Source organism: Crocodylus porosus, unplaced genomic scaffold (genome assembly GCF_001723895.1).
Source record: "Crocodylus porosus isolate Cpor-Errol unplaced genomic scaffold, CroPor_comp1, whole genome shotgun sequence".
Lineage (NCBI taxonomy): Eukaryota > Metazoa > Chordata > Crocodylia > Crocodylidae > Crocodylus > Crocodylus porosus.
This window is the reverse complement of record NW_017728945.1, coordinates 2,498,174-2,522,683: the sequence shown is the minus strand read 5'-3', so window position 1 is coordinate 2,522,683 and position 24,510 is coordinate 2,498,174. Positions and strand designations below refer to the sequence as shown.

The following is a 24,510-nucleotide window of genomic DNA, read 5'->3' as shown; positions in this document are numbered from 1 at the left end:
TCCAAACTGTAGGGTAAAGCATCCACACCCAAGGGTAGGATCGTGATCCAGGCCGACCTCGACAGGCTTGGAAAATGGGTGAACAAAAACCTGATGGTGTTCAACACTGAACAATCCAAGGTACTTCACCTTGAGAAGAAAAACCTGCAACATGCTTATAGGCTTGGCGGCGCTACGCTTGCTAGCACCACGGCCAAATGGGACTTGGGGGTCATGATTGACCACAAGATGATTATGAGCCACCAATGTGATGTTGCAGCTGGTAAAGCAAGCAAAACTGTGGCTTGCATCCCTAGATGCTTCTCAAGCAAATCCCAGGATGTCATCCTCCCGCTGTACTCTGCCTTGGTGAGGCCACAGCTGGAGTACTGCATCTATTTCTGGACTCCACAATTTAAAAAGGATGTGGAGAAGCTTGAGAGAGTCCAGAGAGACACGCGCATGATCAGAAGGCAGGAAAACAGGCCTTATGATGAGAGGCTGAGAGCTATGGGACTCTTCAGCCTAGAAAAGTGCAGGCTCAGGGGGGACCTGGTGGCTGCCTATAAGTATATAAGGGGTATATATACATCAGGACCTGTTCAGAATGCCCCAAGGGATAACAAGGTCAAAAGGTCACAAACTCTTCCAAGACCATTTCAGGCTAGACATAAAGAAAAACTTCTTTACTGTCTGAGCCCCTGAGGCTTTGAACAGACTGCCGCCAGAGGTGGTGCAAGCACCTACTCTGGACTCCTTTAGAAACATTTGGATGTTTATCTTGCTGAGATCCTTTGATCCCAGCTGACTTCCTGCCCCAGGGGCAGGGAGTTGGACTCAATCTTCTGAGGTCCCTCCCAGCCCTAATGTCTATGAAATCTATGAAACATATATTCCAAGATGGTGCCCCTTGAGGGAAGAAATGGACTGTAGACCAACAATTTGGACACACATACATTTGGAACCATTTCAAAAGGGGAGAGAGTTTATTCTGGCTCCAAGCTGCGCAGCTGTTTTATTCTAGCAGTTCAGTGCAAATTAGCATGGATTCATACAAATGTAGCATAATTACTCCAACTTTTAACACCGTTTCACCAGAGTTAAAGTTGGAGCACTTTTGCCACATTGGTATTGCTCCTAGCTTGTCCACACACATGGGTGACTGATGCCTCCCAAGTCTGGGGGGCACCAGATCGCCAAGGAGGGAAGGTCCTCCAGTGGCCAATCGCTGAGCCAGCAGTGAAACTGGAAGTGCACTTCTGGTTTCACGGCTAGTGGTTCCAGGAGGTGCATGGCCGATCTCAGGGGGAGCATGTGCACCCACATGCACCCCCTGTGCGTTGCCCATGTCCACACATAACCAACTGCTCCTTCATGCTTCCCTTTTGAAATGGTTCTAGCTGGACTTGTCCATACCCAGCTTGCCTGTCTCTAGGATGTAGTCTGACATGACATTAGAAAAGTGCAATATGCCATGTGACCAAGAAGGAAAAGTCATGATTTTAGACCTTTCTGGATGCCTTTCCAAGCTGAGCATCTGATTCCTTATGATGAAAAAAATGCTGTTGGGAGAGGAAGTTTTTGTACCTGTGGTGACCCCTATGAAGCCCAGGGACTGAAAGAGTCTAAACCCATTTTTGGTAATGCACTCTAAGGCCTAATGAAAGTGAAAGTTGCCTGGTTGTTATGGGGATGGGCAAAACATGTTCTATTATGGGGCATTTTATAAACCAAAAACCCAAAGGGGAGGACTGTGAAGCCATCCCCAAGACCATAGCACTAGTCATAGTGCTTGACACTGTGTTCACTGTGTTGAAGGAAACCTGCTTGGCAATTTTGGAGATAAGCTTCTTTTTCGATATCAGCAAGAAAGAGACATTCCTGGAGCTGGAAGGGAACCTTTTCCATAAAACTAGTCATATAATTTTAAGTTGTATCTGCCTACCAAAGCTTGATAGTTCATAACATAAAGCTGCAAGCTTGCTGAAGAATATGCCACCTTGTCAAAAATGTTCAGACATCTAGGCTCCTTCTCCCTTAAACACAAACACTAGTATGCCTTTCCTTTTCATTAACAGCTGTCATTACAAGCAAGGAAGAGACTGGGAACTAGGCAAAAAACGTAATCCTTTTTGGAGGAATTATTTCTTGTCAAACTATAAATTAACAAGGCTGAAGAATGGGAATTCCAGATGTCGCAAAGGTGAGAAGATGTCCTTACTAATGGGAAATGCCAGTTCTAAGGGGCCTGGTGGGTCTAAGATGTCAATTGGTGAGTACACTGGTGTCTCTCTCTCTTTTGACAGAAGCTCTGAGTCCCTTACCACAAATCTGAGATCTGGACAGCTTCCTGCTTCTCAACTAAGAAGAAGGTTGGCAGTAGGGTCCCTAAGGAGGAAGACAACTCTCACATCTCTTCACATGGGGAAGATTATCCACGAGTGGATTGTATCCCTGGAGAGGTAGGAGTGCAGCTTTCAGCAAATGAGGACCAGACTGACTCTAAGCAAGCAGAGTCCTCAAGGCCAAGGAGGTACATGGAGGTAGACATCCCAAGGCCACTAGGGACTGCTCTGGGAGAGAAAATTGGCAGCGTGGTCCTTGGTTATGGTGGCTCCATGAGGACTGCAACTAAAAACCCTTGGAAAAATCAGATGGAGGAGCAAGATCAGGGTCGTATTGGTGCTGGAACAGGAGATAGAAGACACCGCATCAAAAGATAGTACTAAGTTCTGGAGGCAAAGGGCGTATCTGTACCATAAGGCAGGAAGAGAAGCAATGCTGAATTTCAAAAGCCTTTGTGTTAGATAGTCTGACAACATTAGAAGAGCCTAAGAAGAGTGAAGGAAAATGATGGAGGGAGTCAAAATGGAGGCATGGTGCCACAGTGACACTGCCTGTCAAAAAAACATGGCTGCACCAATTTAGAAAACAACCTCTTTTGCCTCTTGTTATGAGAGGTCTTAAAATTATGCTGTGGGGTTTGACTAGTGCATGTAAATAAGCCTGGAGACTTACTGAGCTCCCTCAAGACAGATCTTCTCAGAGCCAGATTAAAAAGGGGGAGGAGCTTTGTGAGCCTCCTTCAAGTCATTTAATGACAGGGAAGCCATGCAAGATTCATTAGCATTATTCCCATGAGGATGGATGCTTCCTTAAATTAGGATGGACCAAGAAAGTACCTATGCAAGGAGGCTGGGGATGAGGAAGACTTCTTAGACCTAGCGATTGAGCAACCCCTTGACATCAATGTGGAATGGGAGATTAGTGACACAATGCTGGTGTGGAGAATAGGTGCTGAGACCTGTGGATTTGGTACCAGGATCAGGGGATGGTCCAAGAGATCTATGAAATAGGACGTGCAAAGTTTGTTCTTGGGTTAAAGAACATTTGTCTATCCTCACTGGGCACAAGAGATTCCCTGAGGCAGTAGAGACCACATGGTCTGCAAGTCAGAAGCAATAATCAGCCCTTTGCAAAAAGGGCAGCTTTGAAATTCTGGGGAAGTTATTACAACAGCAAAGGAACAGGAGCCTTCAACAACAGTTGGAGGCAAGAGAGGCGTATACTTTAAGGCATTTAGGCTACTAAAATGGCCGTGCCACAGGGTGCAGCCACAAAAGAAAATGGCGTGGAGGACAAAGGGTGCACAACAAAATGAATCCCCCAAAGAGGTCTGAGGGGAAATAAAAAACCCGGAAATTTTAAAGGATTATTGTTGAAAAAGTAAAATAACAAAAATGAAGTATTGAAAAAAAAAAAAAAAAAAAATCAGAAAATTGTTATAGAAGCTAATCCCAGGCCGCAAAAGGTTGCTCACAAAGAAGTGCTTTGACTTAGCCAACTAATTGAAAGCAACTGAGGAGCTGAGGGACATGCTCTATCCTTTATTGGCTCAGTGGAAGGAGTTAGGGGGAGGTGCAGAAGCACATAATACAAGCAGTATAGAGCACGTCCACACGTGAAATTAAGTGGATATTTTCAAAGTCCTGCTGCAAGCTGTAGTGGTGCTAAGGAGGCTTCCAAAATAGAGATGTATCTATGTTCCCATTCCATGTCCCCATAACATACGTTAAATTGTTTATTATAGCTAGGGACCTACTGAATTTGTGATTTTTGTGGATTTTGCAGATTCCGTGAAATCCAGGAGGGGGACAGGGGCTTATTGAACACTACGGCAGCTTGCCAGGGCAGGGAAGGGGCCAGGGAGAGAGTGGGGGTGGGGGGTAGAAGAGGAGGGCCTGCCCACTTGAAGGGCTGCCACCCAGATGGCTGCCTGTCACCTGGCCCCTCCCCTCCAATCAGCAATGAGGGGCAGGGCTTCATGATGGATAGTTCTTGGCGTCAATAAGCTGCGAGGGGGCAGGGCCACCAGGGCCCCTCTGCACTTTGCCTGCAAAATGGCTGCCCAGGCCCATTCCTGGATCCACTCCTAGGATCTGCTCCTAGAATTAGCTTCTCTTACAGAGGTTAGTCGTAATATCTCCATAGTTGGAGAGCCACATTCCAAAATGGACTTCAAGAGGAGATATAGTCCTTTCCCCTCCTCCCCTCAAATAAATAAATAAATAAAATAAGGTTATGCAATCTGTAGGAAATGTTACATAGGGTTAGAAAATTCAGAAGGCATAAAAATCTATGCAGCTTTAGTTTAATTATATTTTTTTAATAGTGAATCTCTTAAATTAACCCCTGGCTGAAATTCCTCCTTGGCATTTCAACTTTAAGATCATTTGATGTACTCTTAAATTTAAAAAAATGCATCAGAAACTGGATTTCTCTTCTGTATAGGAACATCCTTCCTTTTCCCGTCCCCACTTTAGCATCAAAATACCCTGAAGGAATTCAAGTTGCTACACACAACATATATGATACAAATCCCCAAAATTTAGGAAATGCATACTACCAAATATACTCTTTTCCACCTACACCTTACAACTGTTTTATACTATCAGTCACACCTAATTTAACTCTGCCAGTCTTCCATCACTGCTCCCCACACAACACTACTGCAAAACATCCAGGGAACAAACATCCGTAAATTATAGTCAGAAGGGATTTGTATGGTAAAGTGTGTTCAGGACTGGTTGTGAAAGGAGCTACTGTTAAAGTTGATGCATATAATTTGTGGTAATTGTAAGGTACGCACTTATTTATGGGGAAGAACAGTATGCAAGAGACTATTCAGTAGTCAAATGTATTTTATATTCCTGCTTTTGGCTGGTACGCAAAATACACTCATTAATCATTGGAGGCTGAATTAGCGACTCCAAATCTTCATGCTGAAATTGGTGCATCCTGAAGCCTACTTTCTGGGATTGCATTGGTTATCCTCAGCTCCAAGAATGTCCTCACTGCCTTCAAGAGCTCAGAAAGATCTCAGTGCAGGGGACAGAAAGAAAGGAAGGCTCTTTATACAGGTACCCTCCAGCTAATCTCATGTATGGAGGTGCCCCGCCACCTGAACCAGGACTTAGCACTAGCAACTTGAAGAGATGGACTAAGGTTGAAGCAGAGCCAGAGAGATGATAGCTGGCAGCCTCAGACTGCAGTTCCTTTAAGAAGCTTCTTGTCTGTCTGACTTCAGTAAGACATGGGGTGGAACACAAGGCTACAAGAGCACAAGACTGATTAGTAAAGGTAAGGAGACCTCATGCTAACTTCCACCACTGCACAGAGCCATTTATGCCAGGGGCTTCTTCTCTGTTCAGACTAGGAGGACAAGATGCATGGTTGATAATCTTTGTTCCCTTTAAACAAAGCCTCTAATTATTTGCTTATTCCCACTAAGCCTTAATACTTCCCAATGAACAGAAGATGCATAGTAGGAATAAAGTCCGTATCCTTCACTCAAAGTGAATTAACAGTTAGGAAACTAATGCCTGCCACTCCCAATTTGTGGGAATATATGCCAAACATTATCCTGCAGCTGTTGGAATTGTTGCCAAGTCATTCATTGCAGAACTGCTCTGTGAATCCAAATCTATGACTTCTTATAGCTTCATATAACAGATTAGCAGTTATCTTTTCTCAAATATTGTTGAAACGGGCAAAAAAAAAATAAGAATGCTGCTGAACCTTTCAAGTAGTCCCTAACAGGTTGCAAGGACACTTCAACTTTATGGCAGCTGTAAGATTGATTCAAATATTTATAGTCATAATTCCTGGATTCTTCTGGATAAGGATATTAGGCAGTCTTAGCTGGTCCTCCTGGGTAGACCATGCTCTTTGCCCTCTTGTCCAGTAAAGGACTGAAGATGCATCACCATTCTCTTCTGAGTCATCCCAATTCCCTAGTCAACAGTAACTCCTGATCCAGAAGAAATACTGCATGCATGTGTACTGATATGGAAGTGACAGATCAGCTGCTGAAAGAGCAGGCATTAAAACTGCTACACACCCACCACTGAATCTAGTTAGAAATGTTAACTGTTGGTACTAGTGTCATCTCTATATTTAGGGGTTAGAGTCCAGGTCAGTTTCCTAAATTAAAGCAGCGAGTGGTCAAGCACAACTTGAGAGTGAAAAGCTGCCTCCATGACCACTTGGTGCTTTGAAGCACCAAAAGGATGGAAAGACCCATTGACAAAATTGGAAAAAAAAAGAGGGAGAGAAAGAAAAGCTCAAATCTGACAATATCACCTGCTGTTGCCTTTAAGAAACTCCATGTTCTGGTAAAATAAAACATCATTCAAAGCAGGGTAACTGGGTGACAACCTGAGAATCCCGCCCTCTGAATGTAGAGTTGTGCAGGCATTCAGGAGACAATATAATCCTGAACACTATTTTCCTAAGCTAGTGGCACTCAACCTCTGGTATGCAGGCCAAATCTGGCCTGTAAGGCCATATCATGCAGCCCATTGGTCTTCCCATGGGTCCAGAAATTTGGTGGTAGACGACCTGCAGCAGTGTTAACTGCAGCTCTCCTGCTATCACATTTCTGGAGCGGTGGGGAGCCCTTCAGGCCAAATGAGACAGCTCTGCTTGCTAGATCCCACTGGTGAGTGGGACCAGATCTGGAATGACAACCCCATGCTGGATCAGGCCTGCAGACTAACCCAGTGTGCAGGATCCAGCCCATGGACCAGCCCCATGCCATTCATCTGGCCTGTGGGGCTGGAAGGTTGAGTACCCTTGTCCTAAGCCAACCAAGTGAATGGTAGGAGCACAGAGGGCAAAATCTCAAGTGACATAACATGAAAATGTTGCATATGAGAATATCCTTTAACTTGCTCTGCACCAGAGCTGTCAACAGTGCCTGGTGGGACCCTTAACTCTGCTGTGTTTGGAGAGTTACAGGAGAACAGAGAATTACAACGAAGAGAGTCCTGAGCTAAGCTGAGCTAATGCAGGAAAACTGGATGCTCATTTTGCGATCCGACGACAAGGGGGTTACAACGTGGAGGAGATGGTGCACCCCAGCCAGTCACGTTCAGTGCCAGATCAGTCATAGTCCTCATTCATTACATTCATGGTAATTCTTGAAGGGGCTGGACTGTCTTCCTTGCGCCATTCCTGTGATAAGAAAGGATTAACAAATTAAGAAGGCCTATGCAGCAGTGATAAAAAGCTAGCAAGCAGAGTAGCTGATGCCCAAAAGAACAGAGAATTACAATGAAGGCTGCTCAGTCTTTGAGGAAACAGCATCACTTTGCTTTATGAGGATAAAGGTGTAGGTGGGAAAGGGAAGTTTCAAGGAAGTGATGACAGTCTTCCTTAGAGGGCCCCCCCCCTTTTTTTTTTTTTTTTTGAACACAGTACTGAGGTTTGGGAAAACTTACAGAAAACATATTTTCCTGCATCAGTATTAGTCATCTTAGAAATGCTAAGGGACATAAAGCACTTTTTTTTTTACCCAAATGCAGATTATTATTATTTTTTTTTTACTTCCATATCTTGTTTACTGACCGATTGCATTATGGTATGAAAATGACTGCAAGAGTTAGTTACGGAAGTAAAACCTAGATTTTTAAGGGTATAAAAGGTACATGCAGTGACCAAGGCTGTCTCCTGAAAGTTGAGACAGAAGGAAGAATCAAAGAAAAACATAGGTTTGGAAGGGTGAAAAGGAAACGGAAATAGTTCTATATTACATTTTGCAATGCTGGTTTGCTGTTGACACCAAAACATTCTCTGGCATGAACTGGATTTTCCCCACAAGCTGCCCTAACCTTACAGCAGCTGAACCTGTGCTAAGCTGCACTACAGGCCAGAATCCATATAGCAACGAGCGCTATGGGCACCCTTTCCCCACATTCCCTTCAATGCCTTCTAACATGCTTCTTACAAAAGGGTATGGGAAGAAAGGGAAACACAGCACTGGTTATATTGGCTCCTATACTGCTTTTAGGCTAAGTGCATTCTGCCCACTTTTATGGCATTTATATGCTACTGGGGAAGTATACAGAGGCTGCAGTAACCAGGAGAATTAATTCCACTGGTTAGAGGAGAATCAGTTGCAATTAGAGCCTTCAAAAAGAAAAAAAAAAAAGTAGTGTTACTAACTTACAAATCACAAACAGCAATGGATCCAGGAATGAGCCAAATCTCATTTTTTAAAAATGTTTCAGTAAATTTTTCCATAAATACCAATTTAGGATGAAGTACATTTATCTTACTGCACATTCCAACTAGAGCTTTGTGGAGAGAGATCCATGTGATTATCTAGCTTTTAAGGTTTTCATTTTGCATATATAGTACTGTGTTCTGAATTTGCCCGTTAAGCTGAAAAAGTCTCATTTTGACTCAAATATGTCCAAAATGAGTGTGAAGAGCTTTCATTACAAAGAAATCTTCTCCAACAAATTGTTAGTAAATATGTGTGGTGAAGAACTAGAATCAGACCAGCTCTACTAATTTAACATTTTCTACATGAGGCACAGATAAAAGGTAATTGCAGGGTGTGAGTGAAGAGGAAAGAGAAAGGCATCTCTCTACAGTTCATGTTATTTATTCACTTCTATTTGTGGTAGATCAGACATCAAATGAGTTATCCTAAACTTTCCACTTTTTCCGTTTCTGCCCGTTCCTGCCAGCAAAAGGAAAAGAAGAGAATGCCTTTACAAAGACAGAGGCAGTTTCTAGCTGCCCATAAATATGGACAGCCGTAAAACCACCTGTCCATAAAGTCCGTAAGTAAATTTAAACCCTCTGTAAAAAAAATCAAGCTCCTGCTGCTTTGTTAGGATCCCTCTTGGAATGAAGCTGGACAGCAGGAGCTTGACTGATTGACAGACAGAGCAAAGCAGCACCATCTGGTGTCCCAACAGGAGTGCAACACCCAGCAGGAAGCTGCCCTCTTTCAGTGCTTTGTAGAGGCCTCCCCCTCTAGCCATGTGCTGCTACTTCTCATCCTGTAATATTGCTGGGTTGCAGGTAGGCTTCTGCAGGGTCGGTCTGTGCTGCAGCTATGGGAGCAGGGCATAAGGCTGGGGAGACAGCATGCTACAGGGTGCAGTTAGGGGTGTCAGGGTATGCAGCAAGTAGGGGACAGCCTGTTACCCCCATTGCTGCAGTTGCCAACCCAAGATCTTTATTTATTTTTACTGACAATAGAAGTGTCAGTAAAAAGAAAGAGTCAGTCAGTAAAAAGTTTGCAGATGGTCAAAAAAAAATTATTGGGCTGGCAGCCTGCCTCACAGTAAAGAATTTGAAAGGGGGGTAACCTGGGGGGGGAGAAACAACTAGTTTTTCTATGGTAACTACATGGGATTCTTAGATGCTATGAAACTTGAGAAAACAAAAACTTATTTTCCTGTTTTAGAATAAAGAATATATTTTAATAGATTCACATACACATCGAGATATGACAGAAGAGAAACAGCATCAGGCTGCAGACCTTTATGGAAATAGTCCCAGATACCTTCCTGAAATACCAATACACAGGAAGCGAGTGAAGCACTTAACCCTTTTACTCTAAAGTCTTTAGAGCATAAAGCGGTTGGAACTTAAAATGAAGATGATTCCACCCGATTTTCTTTCTGCAGGCGAAGTGAGATAAGCTTTGAAAAATCTAGGGAGCGGTGATCTCCAGAAGCTGAATGACTACTCTTTCTGGGAGCACTACATAACAGGGAAACTCCATTTGGGAGTTAGTCTGTCCAGCTTTGAATCCAGTAGTAGCAGCTATTACTGCAAGGAGGCGGCAGCAGAAAATGTCTGGTTTTAGTGTTTTCTGTTTGCAACTTGAAAGCAGGCACAGTAAGTTAGCATCGTTCTTGTGATTTTTCATATAAGAGGGTAGAAAACATTCTACCAGTTACAGCAAACCTGTTTATTGAAGCACATGGGACTAAAAGCCTATTAAAAAAAAAAAAAAAAAAAAAAGGAAATGAAGAGGGTGAGAAAAGCAGTCTGGCTTAGTTTGAGGAAGTAAGCTCAGGACAGCTGTAAACCCAATTTAAAATGCACTAAACCAAATAAAAGGGATTTAGATGCATCTTGGTCTAACTGTTGTTGTTAATTATTTAAAGAGTAAACCCTGATGCCTACTTCATATCTGTCATGAAAACCTTGATCTACGGTTTACCATGCTAGGCTAATCAAGTGAGAGGCAGGAATAATTTAATTTGATATTATACGTTTTAACGAGGTCAGAATTAGCAAGAACAACAACTTATGTGCCTGATTCTCTAGTGCCCTGTATCTCATGCAGTCCTTAATACAGGTGCAGGATACCTTATTAGATATTGTTCTACACCCACATTGCACTGCTATAAATAACTACATACGTGCAAGGTAATGCAGAATCTGAGCCCGTCTCAAAATTCCCAGGACATAGAGGAAATCACGACTCAGAAAGACAGCTAAATGATGATTTTTATGGCTAAAGAACAACATAAAAACACTGTTCTACCTAACTTTGCCTGACATTGACCTCAATATCAAGAAATGGCAGACTTTCTGCCAGTGAAGCAAAGAAGAAACGTCATTGTGCTATTTGAACACAGCGCGTTCAGAGAAGACAACTGAACAAAGAGGTTGATACGATTTAACTGGGCAGAATGTTTTCCACAAATAAATGAAAGAAAACTATCATAGGCCTCTCTTTCAAAGAGAGTCACTTTATACAATTACTTGATGTTTTTTCCTGAGACTAAAAAACTATTTATTTGATTTATATGCCACCTCCCCAAAGAGCTGCTTACAATAAGAGAATGGGATATCATAAAACAGCAATGACAAGAGAACAAAACATTTTAAAGGGAATAAGAATATCAACATAAAATTGAGACCACCTCTCCCCAACCCTGGCAAATGCAATATCTCAGCTTAGCTCTGCCTGCGAAATGCTTGCACAAATAGGAAGGTTGGAGAGCTTCCAAAAGATATCCAGGCTTGGGCTCTGGCAGGCCTCAAGAGCTAAGGACCAGCTGCCAAGAACAACCTCCAATGCATTTTTGCCAAGTGGACTTAAGATCCTGATGGTACTTGCAGGTGGTTATTTTCAACTGACCTTAGGAATCATGCTGGGGTGTAAGGGAGAACTTAGATATACAAGATTCAGATCTTTTTTTTTTTTTTTTGTAGTTCAAAACCAGCACCTTGAATTGTGTCCAGAATGCTATTGGGAGACAGAGCAGACCCTGGAGCACTGGATTTATGTGCTCCTGGTGACCCACCCTGTCAGAAGGCAAGCCACTATGTTCTGCACTTACTGCAGCTTCCAGATGGTTTTCAAGGGCAGCCCTAAATAAGGACATTGCAGAAGTCTAGCCTTGAGGTCAAAGGCATGGATGATGGTAGCCGGGTCTGAATCTGAAAGAAATGGTCATAGCATTTGCACCAGATGGAGCTGGTGACAGGTATTCCTGGCCACTGCTGCCATACGACGAACCCAATACATAACAAGGGGAAGCTGAACCACATTAGTGATAACTGTCCCATTCCCCCACAAGTCAAGTGGTCTACCTATCTCTGTCAGTTTAAACTGGCTCACCCACATCCAGTTCTCAAATGCAGCCAGGCACTGGAAAAGGATTGAGACTGAGGTCATGGTCAGAAGAGGAGAGGTAGAGCTGGGTGTCATTAGTACACTGATGGCATCTCACGCCAAAACTCTGCACAAATTTCATGCAGTGGTCTCATATATACATTGAACAGGAGAGGTGACAGGTCTTGGGGGACCTCACAGAAAGATCCCCGAGGGGATGCCAAGCACTTGCCTGTCACCACCCTCTGGGACCTCCGTTGTTAAGAAAAAGCAGACCCAATTTAGAGGTGTCCTACAAAACACCCACCAGGTCATGTAAGTATTTCATCGTCAACTGCAACCAAAGGCTGCTGAAGATCAGCAGGGCAATTTCCCTTGCTGATCTCCAGGCAAAGATCACCCACCAAAGCCATAAGCGCACACAGTCTCGGTGCTGTCTCTAGGAAGAAAGTTAGATTGACAGTGGTCCAGGAAACCAATGGCATCCAGTTATGCCTGGAACAGTCAGGTGAGCATCTGTTCATTGACCTTCCCCAAAAAGGGGAGGGTGGAGGACAAGAGTAATAATTGGCTTGGGAGTTAGCATCAAGTGATGGTTTCTTTAGCAGAAGCTGGGCAATCACAAACAGAGCCAGATTACTGCATGAGCAAACTAGGCATATGCCTAGGGCCCTAAGTGAAGGGTCCCGGTTGTGCTTATTTTACATCTTATAATTAAGTGAAAAAAGCAGGGGCCTGTGAGCTGTTTGCCTACGGTCCACTAAAGGGTTAAACTGGCCTTGATCACATACTTAAAGCCCAGCACCCTGCCCACCTGATAGTAACCTTTGCCTCTCAAAAGAAAAAAGTATCATAAAGAAACAAGGGAAAGGAATTCACCAAAATCCACTTAAAACTTCCTACGTGACTTAAAAGATAAATCCTTCCACACAATTTTCAAGAGAAACCCATTTGCCTCTCAAAACTTCAAAGTAGGCTTTGAGGCACTCTATAATTTGATTTAAAAACCCGCTCAGTCAATGTAAAAACCAGCATTTGAAGGGAAAAAACACAACATGTTTTCCTGCAAATAAAAAGTAAACCATGTGCCTTATTTTAATTCCATCTTTGCCGATAACATTACAAATAACCAAAATCTATTGTGTAGCAATCTTGATTATCCTGTTTCAAGAAAACACAGATCCTTCTGAAAAAATTTCAGCATTCCAATCAGGTAATGTACAACGCACAACAATATCCAATCCCTGTGGAGAAAACAAAGTATTTTAACATGTAAAAATTAAGCAAAACCCCAAACTGTAATTTTATATTTAAAAATACTTTAGTTTTCATTCCGGATCACTTAGAAACATTATGAACAAGTTTTGAACAGCGTTTAACAAAAATAGCAATGAGCACGTGGTAAAAACAACAAGAAAAAAAAGCCTTTATGCTATTTACAAATTATTTACTTTGTATTTTTAAAAATTCTGAAAATTTTGCAAGCGATTTGTGTTTTGTTTTTTTTATTTTATTTTTTTTAACTTTAGTGAATACCATTTAGAAAATAGAATGGTCTTACTCCATCCACAGGGTACTACAAAAATTATTCTTCTTTCATAGGTCCTTTAAGAAGTGGAGTTCTTGAATAGTAAAACTTTCTTTTTTACGTTTGTTGCTTAAAAAACATTACTAAGAGCTTCCAAGCGTATGAGTTAAAATGCAATGAAAAGATGGTCTTTGTACATGTCTGAAAATATTACTAAAATAAGCTAAATCTGCATAAGTACTCTCAAAATAACACAATGGGATTCAACTTCATTTTAGACATTTGGAAAGCAGTGTCATACTTTATTTAAAATAAACCCATGTAAAAACAAAGTTAAAATGAAAATGGTACCTGAAAAATAAATTATTTGATATAAAACAAATCAATAACTTAAAAACACACTAAATATACAAAATGTTTAACCATATACTGTACAGTATGGAAAACAATTGATAAAGTCTTCTGTCCCACACAGATTACTTTATAAACAAAAAGGTTACATAAGTTAAGGGAAAGAAAAAAAAAAATCAGTAAAAAGACTATAAGTACAGTATTATTCAAAGTTACTGATCAAATAAAGATTTATCCAAAATTATGATGCTTCAAATGTCTCAAGTCATTTTCTTCTTAATGACCAAGTGAAAAAGTTTACCTTTATCACTGAAAGGTTATTTTAAAATGCCTAAAAATAGGGAACGATAATTAATGAGAATAATTTTAAAGTGTGAACTCAGTAGCAATATTTCAAGATTTCAGATGGTAGTTCCACTTTTACTGAATTTCCATCATTATTAAACAAATGCATTTAGTGTTTAAAGTTCCACTCAACAGAAAAATATTTGTAGTTTAAATTGATCCTTTTTTTAACCAGGTGTGATATATAACAAAACTGCAGCAAGACTGAACAAAGTAACAGGTTCTAAAAGCAAAGCCACTCACTGGGTGCTTTGTGTTGTTTTAGAAATCATAGGAGTTTAACATCAATTGTGGGTTTTTTAAATCATGCACAGGGAGAAAGATACACCTAATTTTTCACTTTTTACTACATATGAAGGCTACAAACAAGGCAAATGGAAAAAAAATAATGCTGTATTTGATTTAAACCAAGAAAAGGTGTTTTGTTTTAAGTTAACTTAATTTTCAATTCTACTGGTTGCACCATGTAGATACTAAAGTTTTGCATTATACAAGTACCTTTTCTTACAAATAAAAGTGAAGCAATTGTGTTCTCTTATTTCTTGTAGTTTTATAACACAGTGGAAACAAGTAGTATATGCCTATCATATGCTGAACTTTATCAATGTTTATTCAACCATCTTGGGATAGTGTTGGGATTTCCCAACTTGAAACAGTAAATGCAGACCCATGGTTAGGAACCTGCCTTGAAGACAGCAGGTGTCCCCGCTGCCAAACAGAGATTAAAGTACACACGGTACACAGTGACAAATTCACTCCTTGAAGAAATGGATACAACCCCATGAATGGAGTTGTGCCTGCTGATGCTAGGTGTGAATTTGGTCCCTTTTACCTAAAGCTTTACTTAGGTGTCAAAATATAGAAATGGTATAATAAGGTGCTTAATTGACAGTGTTACTAAGAGCAAGCTTCCCTATAATGGAAGTCAAAATATATGGTAACTTACACTAAGACAGCTGTGCTCAACCTTCTGGCCCTGCAGGCTGCATGAGTGACTCAGGGCTGGTCCACAGGCTGGATCCCATGGGCAGGGCTGATCTATGAACCAGATCCCACGTGCAGCTAGTGTGTGGGGTTGAGTCAGGGTGTGATCCTGTGCATCAGCTCAACTGCAGATCAATCCATCTGCGGGATCTGGCCCACACACCAGATCTGACCACAGAGCTACCCCATGTATTGATGCAATCTGGTGTGCAGGGCCTTCTGGCCTGCCGTGTTCCCCACAGGTCCAGAATTTTGGAAGCAAGGAGCAGCAGCAGCATTAATTGCTAAGGCTCTGGAAGACATGGCAATTAATGCTGTCACCACTCCCCCACTGTCAAATGTCTGGACTCACGGGGAGCTCTGCAAGCCCTATTATATAGACCTGCACGCTGGATTCAGCCTGCAGGCTGGAGGTTCAGCAACACTGCACTAAGAGGTAGTATTATGACACAAAGCTCTATATTTTACTTTTGTAAATTATGGTGAACCAATAATTCATTAAAAATTGTACAATGAAAAAACAACATGTTTTGAAACTGTAACAATGCTTTGCAAGTAACATATCAGGGGGCCTAATTCCAATAAATTTTTTGTTAGAACTAATCTAGCATATTTAGAGACATCCTTCTGAAGTCCATTACATGTTATATAATTAAGGAAACTTTAAGTTTAAACTTTAGTTATTTCAGTTGTATGCTAAACTGAAGCAAGCTTTCAAAAACTTCTGAGGAACCACCATTTTATTGCCTTAATCCAGAAGATTAAATGTAAAATTCTGCAACTGCTTATAAAGAGCTCATTTGAAATTGAATATTAAAAAAAAAAAATTGGCTTGTCTTTTCAAGAATGAGCAACATTTATACTGCTGGACGTTCTCTACAGTAAGTGCTACAGTAACCTACTTCAAAATTTTGAATTGCTTTGCAAGAGTAAAATTGCTACAACTTTCCATGCTGCTGTAAAAATACTACAAAAACAGATGGCTTTACAAACCTTCAGGTGCAAAGGTATTCAAACCATTTGCTGTCTGCAAGTGTAAATGACCACATACCGATCATCTACAGTTAACTGCAGTGATATATCCATAATTTGTTCCAATGGCTTGGATACCTCAGTATTTTTAGTGTGTTTTCTGATGCTATCATGATACAGATGTGCTGAAAATCAAAATAAAAACAAACCAAAAAACCAAACAAACAATAGGAAAGGAAAAAAAAAGTTTGAACACACACCACTGGTAGGACACTGCTCAGGACAGTGACGTTTCCTGATGCCTCCCCTTCCACCCCAAGCATGCTCCTGAAATCCTGCACAGTCCCAAACCTAGAAAGTTGAATGGAGGGGTGCCACAGGGCTCAGGGACATGAAAACAGCATGGCTACATTGATTCAGATCTCCTTTCTCCACATCTTACAGCATTGTAGGGCACAGAAGTTTAAAGAATCCAAACTGTTATGATGAAATGGCTTCAGAGGACGATGATCCTCTCAACATTTACTTCAGTGCATGCATAAGAAAGTCCTGGTGTCTTTGTAATTGAAACACGCTAAAACCGCTACAAGTTGCTTTGCTTCTGCTCCATTCATAGCTTTCATGATTCTCAGATTTATTTTGTTGCTGTCTTCTCATGTGAAGGAGTTGCATTTACCTTTGCACAAATGCACACAGCAACACTAATTTTTTTGACTGCATTTACTATGAAATGTCCCTCTGTGTAAATAGCCAAAAGAGGCCCATTTTTGAAGACTCGATACATAGGCCTTAGCTGCTAGACTCCTTCAGAGAGGTAAAAAACTTTCCATAACGGAAACTTGTGCAGTGAACGTAAATGAACTGTTACTTACAAGAAATTAGGAAAAGTCCATTTCTGAATAAATCCTTCAATCAATGTAACTTTTTAAAAAAAGTTTAACATTTTAAATTTTAATTATGTTTCTTAAAAAATAACAGCCGAAGCCCAGAACACTTTCACAGTCTTGGAGGATATTCCACCCTTTAATTAGGACAGGTTTACCTTACCTACAAATTGTCACATCTTAGAGTGAAACTCCACCAGCCTTGCAAGAAGTGCCAGGTATCCATATTCATATCAAATTACAGTGGCAGTCCAATGCAGTTAGTGTGTTTAGCACCTATACTTTGGTCCTGTAAGAGCCTGCTTAGAGCTATGATGGTAGGAAGTTCTTGCAGGAGTAGAAAGACAGGTAAAAACAAAGGAAGTAAGATGCCAGCAGAGGTTCCCCTCTCAACAGAAATTGCAGGCTTGATGAAGGGGTATACCTATGGCAGTCATGCAGCTCTGATTAAAAAAATACCAATCCCTCGCTAGAAAGTAACCTGTCACAGCTTTTCTGGCCATGGCTGGTTCAGGGTTAGACACAGAAATGGGCCTTTACATAATAGGATTTCAAATATGTGGTAGAAAAACAAGATTCTGGGGCAAATCTATGCCCAAGTATTAGAAGTCAGGGTCATCAGGCCAAAGAGAGTAAAACCTATCCTGACTCAAATCAGGGCATATCCTAGAAAAGGGGATTATACGAGTGAAAGGCATGCCACTGTGTGTATGTTTTAGTCACTAGTGTGTTTAAAATCACTAGAGCATTCACCTTCCAAAACCAAATGTCCTTATAATTTAAGGCAGGATGAAGGTAGCTGAATGTCATAACAAATGATATAACAAATTAACTTTTAAATTGACCCACTTGGTTTTAAAAAAAAACAAAACAAAAAACATCACCAATTTCTTTTACTGTTCTTTCACCTGCTAGTCCCTTGAGCTTTCATCAAGGTTTTCTTGAATGAAGGTAAAGGTAAGTGAATGAAAAATAGGCTCGTTCTCAGAAAATGTTTTAAGCTTCCATGATTCCAGTTGGCACAATCAGGATGGCCAGTGAAAAGGCTAATGCCCTCCAGACCCACTAATCTTGATTCTGTGAAGTTCAGATTCTTCTTTGGATTAGAGCCTTGATACCACCTAACCCAGTGCGCACACATTATCCTCTGAGGCACAGTAATTGTAGCATTTGATGTCCAAGAGATTATCAATTTGGCTTTTCATTAGGTAAACACCAGAGTGATGTCTGAATGCTAGGGAGGGGAAGCAGATTAAAGGTACCCACAGATATTTCACCATTATCACAAAGGGCTAAAGTCAGAAGAGTCCTCGGATAGTGCAGCCAATTGTGTGTCAGATTCAGCATGTGCAGGGCTGATCTGATCAGGATACCTTAGTCCAGTTAGCAAGACCTGGCATTTTACTGTATCTTACTTCCCTGTTTTGACTGATGAGAAATCTGAAATGGAAAATGGGCTTTTACATGTATAAGCTCTTGAGAATGAGTTTTACAGCTCAAAAAGCTGCAACATGGAACATAGATTGAAACAGAGGTGCTTTCTTGAAGCATTTGTTTTGACTACTTGGTCATCCAAAAGGAAGAATAATGATTTGTACACTCCCCAACAGATGAAGTGCCAAAAAAAATACTAGAAATGCTGATGTTCTGATAAAAACTGGAAAATACCTAGTGCACTAGATGTCTAGATACAGAGTACGAGGCCTTCCAAACCATCAAGCAGAAGAAATTGAAAGATTTCTTTTATTGGACTTCAGAGTTTTGCTGAACCTCCACCATGCAGTCTTTACAGATGGACTGAGAAATGGGAGGCCCAGCAAGAGTCAAAACTCACTTATCTTAGTTATCAGAAAGTGAATGCACACCAAAATTTCTCTGCTTTTGTGGAGTCAGACTGGCAACACTGTGGGTGGTGACAAGGAGGTCTAGTCTATAAATGAAGTGGCTTGGATGACTCAAAGGGACACATTCCACTCCTCAAGAAATTAAAAGAACCGTTTCTCTTCTTCCCTTTTCTCCTGGCTGGAAGAGTGGTAGCTTACTCAGACGAATCAAACAGACAACATTAAACAGGATGAAAAGAAACCTGATGAAAGCAAGCACGGCCCAACATGTTACTAGAAACAGATTCTTCTTCATTGGATGAAACCATAACATTGTTCCTCACTCATGTAAGAGAAGAACACAAGACAAAAAAAAAATTAATGCAGCTGAAGCCACCAAAGGACAGTGGTGTCACAAAATCTTCAAGGAAAATTTTAAACTGAGAGTAAGGCTTGGTAAGCTCGCAATAGTAAAACTCCTAACATAGCCTACTCAAGATGTTTTACAGAGTAGCATCCCCCTTTTAACCTTTTAATAAATTATATATATAATACTATGTGTTAAAAGGGGGTGCTACTCTGTAAAACATCTTGAGTAGGCTATGTTAGTTTTACTACTGAGAGCTTACCAAGCCTTACTCTTAGTGTGTGTGTTTTTATATATATAAAAATATAAATATATTATATATTTATAATATTATATATTTTTTTATATATATTATTTTTTTAAGGATCCAGGAAGTGAAAGCAACTACAAGGAAGATCCTGGGATCTTGATAGATGTACTGATGGAAGAGTCAAAAGGCACAAAAAGTTCTGAAGACATAGGTGATGGAAAAGGATGGAGTGTGTTTATTTAAATAAGGATCTCAGGATGCAATATGGAGCAATGAGTCGAGCAACACTGCTAATGTCCAGAGGACATGGGGAAAGGACAATTTTCTGAGAAGGGAAGGAAATGGAAACACATGGGAAAGGGGCTGGTGAAGGGTCCCGTTCCAGGGCTATTGTTTAGAAAGGACATCCAACCTATCTGAGGATGGATGCGCCTCAAGAGCTTGGGATTGGCAGAAAAGGGAAGGTTGCATCTATAAAATAGTAGAGAGCACTTGAATCAACCGCACGTGAACTCAGCCTCGCTCGTGCTACATAGCCAGAGATGATGTCTACCACCACTGAGCTCTCCTGGAGTCAGCCAAGAAGGGCTATGTACAGCAACAAACTAGCAGGTTACTGGATAGGTGAATGAATGCCTGCTGACTGAAGGAAAAAACAATCCCCCCCCACCACACACACACTGAAATTAGAGCAAAGTCCCACAGTTGTCTGAACAAGAGGAAGAGTGCCAAAAATAAACGATGGTAACAAGGAGGGGACAGAAATCCAGGGGTGGCACAGGACTGCAGGTCCTGCTGCTGAAAGAGGGCTGCAAAGCAGAATCTTCAAGAACCAGCTTTTGGGCACTAAACAAACACGTGCACTGAACCATCTCCAAAACCCAAAGGGGAGGCCTGACTACTCATTGTTTTTTGGAGATTGGCAGAGATTCGCTCAAAAGAAAAATGCTGCTGCATTGTCCCGATTTCTGCATTTCCTCTGAACTTTGGTGAGAAAACCCAGATAATGGTCTTAAAAGTCACTCAGGTGGAAGACCCTACTCCTGCACACTATGTACCTACCTCCCCTGCATATGCTGTATCTGACATAAGAAAATCCTTTTCAGACTTTCTAAAAGGAACATCTACCATATTTTTAAATCACTGTGGCACATACTTTTTATGTGACAGGTTTGTTATAGTGCTTTTATTTTCACATAATTTTTTCTCCTATGCATCTGCCAAAGGAGAATTATATTATTTTAATGAAGAACTATAGTTCTTTTTTTTAAAACAATACTCTTTAAAAGCTGGACACTTTGTGCAATACTTAGCAAAAAAAATAATATAAAATAAAAAACAAAACAAAATTTGAGCAAAACAAAATCAAATTTAATGGTCTTAAATGCAAAAGTAAAAACAAACAAAAAACACAAAAAAGCAAAAGAAAATTAACAGAAACAGAACAACTCAAAGATTCAAGGCAGTCTGCAGAAAACTTGGGGGATTAATCTTTAAATCTACAAATCAAGGTTTTTTAAAGTAATATCTAACTTGCAAGAAGTAAGTACTTTTCTGCTGAGTGTTCAATACGTAAAGCTAGTCATCAAAACAAAATCCTATTAAAATAGAAAAATCTAGCACTCATTAGAAGGGATGCGAGAAATACAATGCTCAAATGTTTAACTGTTTTTACAAAATAAAACTGCCCTTAGGTATTCAAAACAATAACGATCTTTGAAAATGAGTAAGAATCTTGCTGCATTATAATGTACCAGTAAGTAGTGCACCATGCATTGATATCTGGACAGAAGAGATTCAGTTTGGTAAACAACATATATTCACACTGTTTTTGGAGTTTCGTTTTGACTCTGAAATCTTCACAGAGTTTCTCTGAAACTCTTTGGTCCATTCCTGTTAGAAAATGGGCTTTAAAAGTATTTGTAAAACCTTTTAATTTGACAACTTGGCTACTCTTCAGTGTGCAACTTACCTCATCAATGGTGTTAAAAGTTATGCTAGCATGCTACTACTTACAAGACCTTCACTTTATAAAGTCTACTCCTCAACTAAATGTAGCGATGAAAATTACTTTATAAAGCAGTATACTGCCAACTAAAACAACAGTGCTTTCAACTTTTTTTCCAAGCTTCAAAGGGGGTGGGGGAATGACACACTAATGGAGTCAGCTAGATAGTTCGAATAAAAAAATTCCAGTTTTTGCAGACAATATTCAATGGAACAAAATTCAGTCTCATAAGTGAAAGCATGCTTCAATTTTACCACCATCCAGAGGGACTTAAGCTATTAGGGGCTTCTTATATATATGTTTTCAATGAAATAACTTAAGGAACTTAAAATTGGTCTAACATTGTGGGATTTCAAACATTTGAACATGTCAGTTGCATCCCAGAGTATAAAAACCTTTTTCACTTCTCATTTAGACTAAGACAAACACTTGTGAAAATTGGCGCAAAATGAGTTTTACACTAACAAAAATGTTTCAACTTCTGTCACTCAATTATCTATTTCCATACAAAAAGCACGAGCAAGTTATTTGTGGGACTTGTTGGTTTTGAAGGAAACCTGTAAGATTTTGTCCCCCAGGCGGTAGCCATTAAGACTTGCTATGGCCATTGCAGCTTCTTCATAGTTTGTCATGGTCACAAAACCAAAACCTTTGCACTTGTTGGTGTTGAAATCTCGAATAACTTTCACATTGGTAACCGCACCAAAGGGGCCAAACATCTGCCAAAGGATTCCCTCATCAGCATCTTGACCAAGGTTGTAGATGAAGATACACCAGCCAGAAGATGCGTTTCCTGGAACATTTACACCAGAAAGCCCACTCATGTGATCTACACCCATAGGAGAGAACCTAGCAAATAAAAAGCACAATATTTCATGTAAAAGTTCAATTCAATCAAATAAATTAATTTGAATGGGAAGCAACTGAATAAATATTCTTAAAACTTCTAGTCAAAATATTTGACCCTCCCCATTTACCATAGGATAACCAAATGTCAGCAGGTAGAAAGAGGAACAAAAAAAGAGTCAAGTGCTTTGAATTTGTCACCAGGAGCAAGGGGAAATTATGAAGGAGAAAGGGCTAAGCTAGGCAATAGCTGCAAAGTAGGATTATGCAATTTCCACTATGTGGAGCAATCAATGCTAGTCTGAAGCTCATCTAAAAACTTTCAGGATACTTTATGGCATCAGTATTGAACTACTAAATGCTACTGAGTACCAGAGGCCTTCCACAAGCCTCAAACCATCTTCAGCCATCCCCATTTTCTCTCCAAGAGGCTTCCATAGGGCGTCTTGGAGCTGGGTCTGCCTCTACAATAGATTCTCATGGCTTCTCAGGTCAAATTTTTTTTCCATGAGGAGCATAATGAAGCTTGATCTCTTGTCCACGGTAAAGCAGCAGGTGAAGGCAACCACTTTCACTTCTGACTGGCAGATACAGATACAGGTACCTCAATCTCTAACAAGGTACTCAGTACATCATTAGGACTTCTGTAGTAACGCCCACTAGTTGGAACTACCCACATTGTTAGTACAGTATCACCGCCAGTGGATTTAAATTTTTTTTTTTAGTAATTTGTATATTAATGATTAATATGTTTATATTTAGATACCGACTAATGTATAGTTGGCAGAACTGTAATAATCATAAATATAGAATTTAGTTAATTTTTCCTTGTCTTTTTTTAAATGTAAATGCTGGCATTTCCTGTCATTCAAATCCATGACTTACTAGTTAAACTCTTGACTTCAAGTATTTACTCTTGATTTACACCAGTACAGAAAAACAATCAAGTCCAGGGTGACTGTCCTACCCCATGAACATCGTCCTCTCACTACTCCCTGCAAATCCCGCCTCAGCGCTACCTGCATAAACACCAATGCAATACTTCAAATGAACAAGAGACTTTATTCTCAATGTTTTCTTTCTTCCCCAACTCAAATTCTATTCCCTCACTTATTTTGCCTCTCATGCTCCATTTCTATCCCATAACCTAGGAAATTTAGTGCATTAAGTTATTTTAAGAAAACATCACAAGTTGCATAGCTAAGTACACAAAAACTTTAAGAAAAGTCCAACTGAAGGTCAAACATAAAATGTAATTCTTTTCCCATATACTTACGGACAATTTGATCATGTAAATGTGTATTCACATGCTACTGAAGAGGTACCAAACTGCATTAATTTGAAAAAGCAGCTGGCATGCTAGAAGCAGAAAAAGCATTCTAGAACACATCAAGTGCCCAATATTAAATTGCTAATATGCCAAAATTGCCCAACTTCTTGGACAACGCTTTACTGAGCAGACTTCATGACTTGCCAATATTTATTTCACTTTAAAAAGTTTAGTTTTTTGTGCATGTTTTCTATGTTATTTTTGGGCTTTTTAAATAAGTGTTCAACTTCCCATTATTATTTACATGTGACCAGAAAGAGGCCTTTTTTGGGCTTTTTAAAAAATTATTATTATTATTTTTTTTTGAAGATTTACATCTCAACAGATCACCAATCTTGGGGATGGCCATGGATAGGAGGAACTCACTGAACTCAAAGTTCTGCAATGTTGGTTCCAGCAGTCAGTACCTTGTTGCGCTCCTTGTATTTGGGTACTAGGTTCAACAACACCTTAGTGCAACAATTAGCTCCCTTCTAGCTTAAACACTAAAAAGGAAAAACAGCTTTCTGTGAGGATGAAGGAGGAATAGCCAAGATATAAATCATCTGTGCAAAACAATTATAAGAACTAATCTGTTCTCTAGGGGGAAAAAAAAAAAAAATTAAAATCAACAAAATTTCTTATTCCTGGAAACTAAAAAGCTCCAAGTATGTCCCCAAGGCAACCTACAAAGAAAGCAGCTACAATAAGCATTCTGGGCATATGAACACAAGGGACTGGTTTTATAAAAACAGAAAGAGGCAAGATACCCCAAACTCCAAAGAAGTCATCTAAAGGTTCTCTGGTATATAAAGCAAACTTGCAGCAATTGAAAAATGTGCGTGCAGAACTCCACATGCCTACCCCACACATTTTTATTATCTCTTCCTGAACCATGACATTTTGAAAGCTCTTGGGCTGCTATAATGCAC

At 40.2% G+C, this 24,510-nt stretch overlaps 1 protein-coding gene across 1 annotated transcript in view; it reads right to left on the bottom strand.

The window, feature by feature from the left end:
* Positions 1-21,390: 21,390 nt before the first annotated feature.
* Positions 21,391-24,510, bottom strand: part of ELAVL1 (ELAV like RNA binding protein 1) — a 60,845-nt gene continuing 57,725 nt past the window's right edge. The window contains exon 6 of the mRNA XM_019550624.1: positions 21,391-22,272. Coding sequence (XP_019406169.1) covers positions 21,948-22,272 — 325 coding nt within the window. The 3' untranslated portion in view covers positions 21,391-21,947. The remainder of the gene's footprint in view (positions 22,273-24,510) is intronic.